General features: G+C 42.8%; 1 protein-coding gene across 1 annotated transcript in view; it reads left to right on the top strand.

Moving 5' to 3' along the window:
- The first annotated feature begins 730 nt into the window (after positions 1-730).
- KIF3C (kinesin family member 3C) overlaps positions 731-11,158 on the top strand; it is a 178,390-nt gene continuing 167,962 nt past the window's right edge. The window contains exon 1 of the mRNA XM_030195540.1: positions 731-2,143. Coding sequence (XP_030051400.1) covers positions 731-2,143 — 1,413 coding nt within the window. The remainder of the gene's footprint in view (positions 2,144-11,158) is intronic.

Genomic DNA, 11,158 nt, shown 5'->3' with positions numbered 1-11,158 from the left:
GATAGGATGGAAGAGCCTACCCTGCTTTCTCTTGTTCGCTCTCATCATTCTACCAGCAAATCAGCCATTCGAGATATCCCTCCCACCCACTGAGCAAAAACAGCAGAAAAAAAAAATCTCAGCAGATGAGCATTCCTGGAGCGAGATCCCGTCCAGCCTTTCCCTCTGTTTTCCTGCTCCAGTCTCTGACACACATACATAACAACGACAGTACTGGATGCCACAACAACCCCACAAAGAATGAGCATCCACAGGAAAAAAGACCAGCAGCAAGGTGTTTCCAGAAACAGCCCGGTGCGGACAAGGAGGAAAGCCTGTAAGTGAATTCACTTCAGGAGGCTTGGCTTTTTCTTTCGTTCTTATTATTATTTTTTTTTCTAGGTGAGAATAAAATCGCGGGGTTTCATCCATCTTTTTATCCTCTGCTCTCCATGTATGAAAGCTCTCTCGCAACCTGCATCTCGGGCACGGCTTGCAAATGGGTGTGCTGCAATTCGTGAGCAGCTCCTGCCAGGAAATTGTGCTGAATAATTACTGTTGCTCTGAGAAGAGGAGGTAGGGGGTTTGCAAAGAAAATTAAATATTAAATATAGGGAAACATATATGGACCTATAACTCTCAACTGTGCATGTGCATAGAGCTACACATATATATATTATATATGTAGGCTGCCTGTGATAAACAAGTGCATCAGACAGGCATACGGAACAGGAAGAGCCACAGCATCAAAATGGGTAGCAAACCCAAGAGCTGTGAGGCACTGAAAGTGGTGGTGCGATGCCGCCCTATGAACAGGAAGGAGGAGACCTCGGGCTACGAAAGGATTGTGGACATGGATGTGAAACTGGGGCAGGTCACCATTCGGAATTCTAAAGCTTCCCCGGGAGAACTAGCAAAGACATTTACCTTCGATGCTGTGTATGAAGCCAGTTCCAAGCAAGCTGACCTCTACGATGAGACTGTGAGGCCACTGATAGACTCGGTTTTACAAGGTTTCAATGGGACCATTTTTGCCTATGGGCAGACAGGTACAGGAAAGACCTACACTATGCAGGGAGTTTGGGCAGAGCCAGAGAAAAGAGGGATCATCCCCACCTCGTTTGATCATATTTTCACTCATATATCCAGATCCCAAAATCAGCAGTATCTGGTGAGGGCCTCCTATTTGGAAATCTACCAAGAGGAAATCAGAGACCTCCTGGCCAAAGATCAAAGCAAGAAGTTGGAGCTCAAAGAAAACCCTGAAACTGGGGTTTATATTAAAGACCTCTCATCTTTTGTTACCAAGAATGTCAAAGAAATTGAGCATGTTATGAATTTGGGCAATCAGTCCCGCTCTGTTGCTAGTACCAACATGAATGAGCATAGCTCGAGATCTCATGCCATCTTTGTGATCACTGTGGAGTGTAGCGAGAGAGGTGTAGATGGAGAAGACCATATTCGAGTGGGTAAACTCAACCTCGTTGACCTAGCTGGTAGTGAACGACAAAACAAAATGGGGACATTAGGTGAAAGACCCAAGGAAGCATCTAAGATCAACCTATCCCTTTCAGCTTTAGGTAATGTGATTTCTGCATTAGTTGATGGCAAAAGTACCCACATACCATACAGAGACTCCAAGCTCACTCGTCTGCTCCAGGATTCTCTGGGTGGCAATGCCAAGACAATCATGGTCGCCACTCTGGGCCCTGCTTCTCACAGTTACGATGAGACCTTGTCTACCCTTAGATTTGCTAACAGGGCTAAAAACATCAAGAACAAACCACGGGTCAATGAGGATCCTAAAGATACTTTGTTAAGGGAGTTCCAAGAGGAAATTGCTCGGCTGAAAAGTCAGCTGGAGAAAAGAGGAATGCTTGGCCAGAAAAGACGGCGCAACAGCCGGAGGAAGAAGGCAGCAGATGGAGAAGGAATTGCTGAGCTAGATGCAGAAGAACAAAATGAGGAGAATATCATTGAGAAAAATATGGAGAATTATTTGAAAGAACAGAAGGAGAGGCTGGAACAGGAAAAGGCTGCCATTCAGGATGACCACAGTCTGTTGGCTGAAGAAAAATTGAAGCTTCTGGAGGAGAAAGAGAAGATGATGGAAGATTTAAGAAAGGAACAAGAAGCTACAGAACTTTTGGCTATAAAATACAAGGTATGTCTATGGCTTTTCCACTGCTTTAATTGTTGGATTTGAATGAATGAATTTGGCTCACTTGGTTTAGGCTAAACAGATGTATAACACAGATGCTATTTTACACAGAACATAAGCAGAACTGAAACTTCCAGATCAATTGCAATGGTATTTTAGAAAAGGATGAGCCAGCACCAAGCCTTTTCTAGAATACCTGCAGAAGTAGTCATGTGTTTGCTGGTACATGCAGGGAGAGCAGCCATTTTACAAAAAATATGTGCTAAGAAATGAACTGCGTGACCCCAGCAGCCTCCATGTGGAGGCGTCGGCCCTCATATGCATACATGCAATTTTGCAACTTCCATATATAGTGGTGCCCCTTCCACATGTAGCTGCCCCATTTCAGAAACCTGCACTTGTAAGTGCCACCAATTAAGTTGTAAGGCTGCATTTTTAATTCAGTCTCGTTTGGAGGCAATTAAGGAGAATGATTCATGTACAGACCAGGCCCAAACAAGCACTTTAAAACAAATTTTGTATTTATGTATACTTTTTAAAACCCCATGCATGCTTTGAGCTTGTATAAAGCCTGACATGGCCATTTTTACCCACACACATTTATTCCTTTTCTAAAATGGGGACTATGTAGGTAGATTTTAGTTCTACTTGAGCCACACCCAAACCACCTCTTCTTGAAATGTCTGCACGGTGGGATCTCCACTTGTAAACAGTAGCTTTCTGAAACTTATATAGAGGGCAATTCTACAACTGTTCTGTTATAGAATACTAGTGTAACCCGGTATCGGTGTGTCTAGCATTCATGTGCCCCCAGTGACGCCAGCCATAGGCCTGGCATACGTGCAGGTACCCAATGCAGCAGGAAGGTGCGTGACTTACAGTATTCTGTAAGTTATGCGTGTAACTCGGAGTCCCGCCCAAGTCCTGCCCATTATATGCTCCCCTTGCAAATCCCCCAAATTCTATATATGGCGCCTTAAGCTGTGCCCACTAATTTGACCAGATGGCCAAATTGCGCACGCAATTTAATCGATTAAGAAGCCAATCAGCACTGATATTTGGTATTTAACCAATTAGGGGCACTAATTGGCTTTAATTAGAATTTATATGCACAAATTTCTAGGTGTATTCTATAATGCGGTGAGCGTAAATTTTAATGCGCACAGTTGAAAAGGAGGTAAAGAATGGGCGGGTTGTGGGTGCTGTGCACTATTATAGAATACACCCGATCTGTGCCTAACTTAGGCACAGGTATTTAGGCCTGGTTTTAAGCGGCCTAATGGGGTGTGTCTAAATTTTAGTCACAAGCACAGCGCAGGAGAATATTCTATAAACTATGCCTAACTTTAGGCATAGTTAACAGAATCACGCTAACTGCGTGGTTTTACTGCGCCAATTTTTAAGGCGCCATTTATAGAATTTCCCCCTGAGTAAATTAAGAGGATATTTTCAGAATTGCACGCTGGCACTTTTGTGAGCACTTATACAAGTTAAGTGCTAACAGGGTTGTTTTCAATTGGTATGCACAGGTATGGCATCTTTTTTCCTGACTTGCAAAAATAACCCACCCATGCCATTAGAGATCTTACTCAAAGCCTCTCAGTATGCTTTCCAGTCATGCGCAAACCAGCTTTGAACCTTTGACCTTGGTTGAACAGCAGCCACATTCAAGGCAGAGCTTTTCTGCTTCTTGCTAAGTGACTAGGCCTGTATCCAACAAGATCCTAGTCCAACACATACTCTGTTTTGAAAAGATATGAAAGTTGTGTCAGGTAGATTTGCCTTGCATAGCATTAATGTGATCCCAGCTGCACTTCTTGCCAGGTCGTAGTAGTAAATGGCACTTCTTGTGATTTTACTTCTGGTGTGTATTGGTGTTCTAAGGCCATATATTTTGGTGTCCATGTTCTGTGTATATTTAACTGAGGTGAGTGAGATATTCTCCTGATATGTTGTTTCTGGGTAGAAAATGCTGTTTGTTCTGTTTTCCCAATAGGAGATGCCTTGGTATTCTAGAGACTGGTGTAATATTACCAATGCTGCCTTTTTATAGGCTGCATGGCTGGTGACAGGAGTGTGGCTACTGTGTGTGTGTGGGGGGGGGGGGGGGGGGGGGCTGGCTACTGTGGGGGTGGCTTTTTATGAGTACCAGCGCCTTATTTTCTTAGAACAATAGCACTGAGTGCTAGTATTATACCCTAGCTAAGATAATATTTAATCACTTCTTTGACCTCATTTGCAACTTTCTTCAAATTAATCCACTTATTTTCTTACTCTTGTTACTCTATCTTACATATCTATATGTTCCATCTTTGCTTACACCTTATGCTGTCTATTAAAATGTTTTATTATGTATTGTGCTGACATTGTAATGTAGCATACTATCCACCTTATAATTGAAAGAGAAAAACGCCTAGATTTCGACCCAAATCGGGAGATAGACGTTTATCTCACAAAAACGAATAAATCGGTATAATGGAAAGCCGATTTTGGACGTTTTCAACTGCACTCCATCACGGAAGCGTACAAAGTTGACGGGGGCGTGTTGGAGGCATGGCGAAGGTGGAACTGGGGCGTGGTTATCGGCCGAGGAGAGATGGGCGCCTTTCGCCGATAATGGGAAAAAAAGTATGCGTTTGTAGCTAGAATTTAGGGCACTTTTCCTGGACCCTGTTTTTTCACGAATAAGGCCCCAAAAAGTGCCCTAAATGACCAGATTACCACCAGAGGGAATCGGGGATGACCTCCCCTGACTCCCCCAGTGGTCAATAACCCCCTCCCACCACAAAAAATGATGTTTCACAACTTTTTATTTTACCCTCAAATGTCATACCCACCTCCCTGGCAGCAGTATGCAGGTCCCTGGAGCAGTTGTTAGGGGGTGCAGTGGACTTCAGGCAGGTGGACCCAGGCCCATCCCCCCCCCCCCACCTGTTACAATTGTGCTGCTTAATGCTTAGTCGTCCAACCCCCCCCCCCCAAACCCACTGTACCCACATGTAGGTGCCCCCCTTCACCCCTTTGGGCTATAGTAATGGTGTAGACTTGTGGGCAGTGGGTTTTGAGGGGGATTTGGGGGGCTCAACACACAAGGGAAGGGTGCTATGCACCTGGGAGCTCTTTTACCTTTTTTTTTGTTTTTGTAAAAGTGCCCCCTAGGGTGCCCGGTTGGTGTCCTGGCATGTGAGGGGGACCAGTGCACTATGAATCCTGGCCCCTCCCACAAACAAATGCCTTGGATTTATTCGTTTTTGAGCTGGGCGCTTTCATTTTCCATTATCGCTGAAAAACAAAAATGCCCAGCTCACAATTTGTCGAATAAAACATGGACGTCTATTTTTTGTGAAAATACGGTTCGGTCCGCCCCTTCACGGACCCATTCTCGGAGATAAACGCCCATGGAGATAGACGTTTTCGTTCAATTATGCCCCTCCACACCATACTTTGCATTGTTGTTTGAATATTTTTACTGCTGTAATTGTCTATTGCTTATGTTTGACTTAATCTTGCTGTACACCGCCTTGAGTGAATTCCTTCAAAAAGGCGGTAAATAAATTTGAATATATAATAATAATTTATGCACAGAAGGGGCATGTAGATTATACAACTGACCCTATAAGTACACTCAGTGCATATTTTCTAGCAAAAAAGGTGCCAGTACTCAAATGCTGGGCCACTCTTCAGGGGTGGGGTGATTACTGAGGGACCCACCTCACAACAGCCAGACCCCCTGCAACCAGTCACAGAATCTATGACAAAACAGAATTGTTGTGTAGAGCCTGAGCTCTTTAATTAAAACCTGGGGACCATGTGTCAATTTTAGCAGACAATGGAAAAGGTGCCAGTACTCAGTACCCCCAAGTAACCCCTCAAAAAAAGCCCTGCGTACACTAAAACTTAGGCACTACAATACTGTCTGCTAAGCCTGAATTTTATAATGGCATCTGGGTGCCCAGATTCTGTCAGCATTTGCATGCCAACATTTAGACATTTCCGCATGGCTTATCCATAGCAGGTGTAAATGCATGTGTCTAAATATGGCATTTTAACGCATAATTGACACTGTTCTATAATTATGTGTGTAATTGTGGGAGACGCCCATGACCCACTCATGCCCTGCCCATGTGAACACCCCCTTGCATTTCTGCACTAACATTATGGAATCCTGCTTAGTGTCAACTAGCATCAGGGCTTTTTTTGAGGGGGTACTTGGGGGTACTGAGTACCGGCACCTTTTCTGTCATCTGCTAACATTGACCCATGGTCCCCAAGTTTTAATGAAAGAGTTCAGGCTCTACACACCAATTATGCCTTATCATAGGTTCTATGACTGGTTGCAGGGGGGCTGGCTATTGTGGGTTGAGTCCCTCAATGATCACCCCTCCTCTGAAGGGTGGCCTGGAATTTGAGTACCGGCACCTTTTTCACTAGAAAAAACACACTGACTAGCATTTACATGCAACTCATAACATTCATGTGCCTAAATGCTTACATCTGAGTGCTCACGTTGATTACATGAGTCAGAAAACCTTCCTGCTGCACTAACCTCTCGTTTCTGTTTCCATACCTATCTTCCAACCCACAGAAAATGTTTTTTTTTTTTGCTAGAACTTTCATTAGAAGAGCATAGATCAGTGGTTCCCAAACCTGGTCCTGGAGGCACCCCTGCCAGTCAGGATTTCAGTATATCCACAATGAATATTCATACTCTTAATTAGACTACTACACAATTCAAATTGTTCATATATAACAATTCTTTATTGCTATTCACACTCCCTCTCTTACTCCTAACAATCACTAACACACCTTATTACCCAATACCCCAAAACAGACCAAGACTGAAAATATCATGACTAATTCACTTATCTCAAAGTCCACACTGTGCAATATGCATCATGATGAAACGTCCTTATCTCCACTGTCTATTCCGTGTGTCCCACAAAGTCATGTTCAAACCACTTTTCCTTTACCAGTTCAAGCTCAGTCCAATGATGAAATTCAAGCTTGTTCCAATGTTGAAATATAGGCACACTCGTTGTCAAGCATCCTTCCTTTATTACTGGGTAAACTAACCCGAATTCTTCTTACAAACAAAGTTCCAGTCTCTTTCCACCTCGGGTTTTGGATAACCCTCACTCTCTTTACAAACACAGATCCGGTCTCAACACTGGCCGTGTTTCAATCATCTTCTTCAGGAGACCTGCTGAAAACACCAAACGTCATACACTACTCTCATACTATCTACCTTATTCATATAATTAAACACATTACATTATAAATACCTTCAACAGCCTCAAATCATTTGTGTATAACCCTTGAAGTAATTACAATGAATATTCATGAGATAGATTTGCATGCAGTGGATGCAGTGCATGTAAATCTCTCTCATGAATATTCATTGTGGGTATCCTGAAAACCTGACTGACTGGGGTGCCTCCGAGACCAGGTTTGGGAACCACTGGCATAGATGATGTTCTTCTGTTTATTCGTGATCTTCTCTCATAAACCACAACTTGTCTCCAGCATTCCTTGAGCTCCTTGACTCAACCAGTCTAGGTTGGGCAGTAGATTTTAAGATGATTAGATAGCTTCCTGAACACCATAACTTTTAAAACAGAGCCATAAAAAGCACAATGAGCCTTCAGAACTGGGTTGGCATCAAAATGATGTTTATTAAAAGACCTGACACAGTGTTTCGGCAAAAAGCCTGCGTCAGGGGTCTTAATAACTGTGGCTTCTTTGTGTGCCAAAAATGAATCAATGAGAGAATTTCCAGTTAACTGATCCAAAACACTGTGACTCGGCACTTATCGCTGTGAGACAATTTAGTAAAGCTACTGTGTGTTTTGGATCCGGTCTTTTAATAAAACATCATTTTGATGCCAACCCAATTCTGAAGGCTCATTGTGCTTTTTAGGGTTTGGGTTGCCTCTCTCCCATTTGCTTGCGTTCACCGTAACTTTCAGCCTGTGTTTTTAACTCCTGTGTCTATTGTGGTTTTTCTATCTATTGTTTGTGCCGTTGGAATGGAAGTCTAAAATGAAACATTCTGGCATGCTCTGAGTCATTGGGGCACCCTCGCAAACAGCCCAGATGTTTTGCAGTGCCTCAGCTGCATTCATAGGTTGTCTTCTCTACTAATGGAAATCACAGGGCAAAGGGCATATATCCTTGTATATCACTTTTACAAACTAAATTGTGTGGTTTTCATGTCCATGTACTAGAAACTAGAGGCTATTGATTTCCATTTTTTGCATTTCAGAGTTCCATTGCTTTACTGCCTTTTGTTATTGTGTATTTATTTCCCCCCATGCCTCTTGCTTTCTTGCCGGAATTGCTTTGCAAAAATATTTTTCAAAAGAACATTAAATAAATGATCTCTAGGTAGTGAGATCAATGTAGACAGGAATAACAGGGGTGAGTCAATTGGCTTATCAACTGATATCTACTATGATGCAATGTTTCATAGATTATTTTCTCTATCTATCTATCTATCTATCTATCTATCTATCTATCTATCTATCTATCTATCTATCTATCTATCTATCTATCTATCTTTCCTTCCTTAAGCACATCATTGAAACCTTAACAGCTTCACCGTGGTTTTTGAATGCCAGGTTTGAAACCAGGGGACATATATGACAAGCATGCATGGAAGTGAATAGGACAGAATTACTTTCCAAGCCTGATGTGGGTTTGAAACCTAGTTCAGCATGCTGGAGCTTCCTCTTATTTCATTTTCCTTGCAAGATTCAATTCCCTACCAGAGAGCTAGACAAGCAGCAGGCACTGTTCACTGAATTTCAGATATATTCAAGGCAAGGAATTTAGTAGAACATGGTCTGTTTCCCTTCCCAGGTTTCTTTCTATAGGGAGTGTGATTGGAGGGGGAAGGTTTGGGGGCAAGGGGTATTTGCATTTGGGTTATTTTAAGAAACTTTTATTTTTACTGAAAAATAATCAAGTTGTACTCCATAGAACTATCAAATGTAACTCCGACAACGATCACACAGTATAACGCTTTATAACATTATTTCTAACCAATAAGATTCTATTCACTAAATGTCCTCCTTCTAATATTGTAACTGCTGTTCCACTAATGATAAAAACCGCACTGAACCCTAAGCAGTGGATATTAGCAGTATATAAAACCTAAATTGAACAGATGGATCTTAGAAAACTGTGCTGACAAAATAAAATGTTTTACATGAAGAAAGCTTGCCAGATGTAGATGCTGGATATATATATAGATTTTTTTTTTTTTTTTGCTTAGTTGGCTCTAACATTAAAACCAGCTTGTATTTTTCCTGGTACAAGATGATACTATACACAGCATGTGGATTCACATATCTTAGCATTTAAAAGACCCAAGGTGCCGAGGGAGGTTCGGTGTGATGTGTTCTTTACCCACGGAAATGCTTTGGGGGTCATATTTTTAAACAGGAAAACACTGAGGGATCCTTTTACAAAGGCACACTGAAAAATGGCCTGCAATAGTGTAGGCGCGTGTTTTGGGCGTGCACAGAATCATTTTTCAGCGCACCTGTAAAAAATGCCTTTTTAAAATGTTTACCAAAAATGGATGTGTGGCAAAATGAAAATTGCCGCACATCCATTTTGGGTCTGAGACCTTACTGCCAGCCATTGACCCAGCAGTAAAGACTCACGCTGTAACTGGGGGGGGGGGGGGGGGTAATGACCTACGCACGTCAAATGCCACTTGGTGCACATCCGATACGAGTGTCTGAAATAAATATTTTTCGGATGTGCACCAAAAATGAAATTACCACAAGAGCCACGTGTTAGCCAGGCGGTAACTCAATTTTGGCACATGTTGGGTGCGTGTAGACGCTAACACGGCTTAGTGAAAGGGCCCCTGAAAAAATAACAGAAAACCTTTCTAAGAGAGATGGCTAATCTACAGTTTAGAAGTGCCCTAGGCCATATCTGTCAAAAATCAAGGGAGGTAAACATTCAGGGCCGTGCCAACACGGTAAGCGCGGTAAGCGTCGCAGGGAGGCGCCTGCCTTCAAGGGCACCATGCCGTAGTTGTATTTTTTAAAAAAGAACCTTACTCCTCCTCTCCATCCCCGATTCCCCGGCGCTTTAAATTTACCTCTCTCCGCCTCCGACATCTGCGCAGTGTCAGTGAAAGCGCTGCCTGTCTGACTTCTCTCTACTAGCCTTCCCTTCGCTCGTTCGTTCCCTCTGTGTACCGCCTTCTTCTGACGTCATGATGCTGTAGTTAATCTCATGGGCACAGCACTGTTCCCTCTGAGCTGAATGAGAGTCTTCCAACTGCATTACTGCCAGTGGGTGGTGGTGCTTCAAAATTAAAAGTTTTATGTTAAACTGTACCTGCTGTACACTGCCTTGAGTGAATCTCTTCATAAAGGTGGTTAATAAATCTCAATAATTAAATAAAACTATTACGTTTTCAATTGCTAGGGACAGGCAAGTTCCCTGGAGTCCTGCAGAGCTTGCCTGTCCCTCACTTTTGAAAATGTGATAGTGAAACAGCACCCCCCACTGGCAGGACTGTAGGTGGAGTACTCCCGCTCAGCTTAGAGGAAACAGTGGGCACCAATGCGTGCAGTACCTTCAGATTTTAGCTGGTGTAAATACTGGCACCTGAATTTGGGCAGGGAATGGACTCTATGTGCTATTCTATAAAGGGCAGTCAAATCCAAGCGCTCTTTATAGAATCATGCTGTACGCCAATTTTTTATGGCACCTAAATTTGGGTGCCATAGACTGAATCCGGTCCTTTTTAAAGAATTATAAGCTAAATGAAATATGTTCAGTGCCTTGCAGGAGTAGGTGTAACTGTTCACCCATGCTGTGCTCAAACTCCACCCTTGAACACATATATACGACAGTTTTCTCACTTACAAAACCTCCTGGTACTCGCCCCCCCCCCCCCCCCACACACCTTTTAATGGGTTCTATTTTACCAGTTGGCTAATTCTTTATTTTCGCTAGCTGAGGTATCATTTTGGAATTTTTTGTTATGCAGCA

The sequence above is a fragment of the Microcaecilia unicolor genome, chromosome 3, assembly GCF_901765095.1.
Source record: "Microcaecilia unicolor chromosome 3, aMicUni1.1, whole genome shotgun sequence".
NCBI classification, from domain to species: domain Eukaryota; kingdom Metazoa; phylum Chordata; class Amphibia; order Gymnophiona; family Siphonopidae; genus Microcaecilia; species Microcaecilia unicolor.
This window is presented reverse-complemented; position numbering and strand designations above follow the sequence as displayed.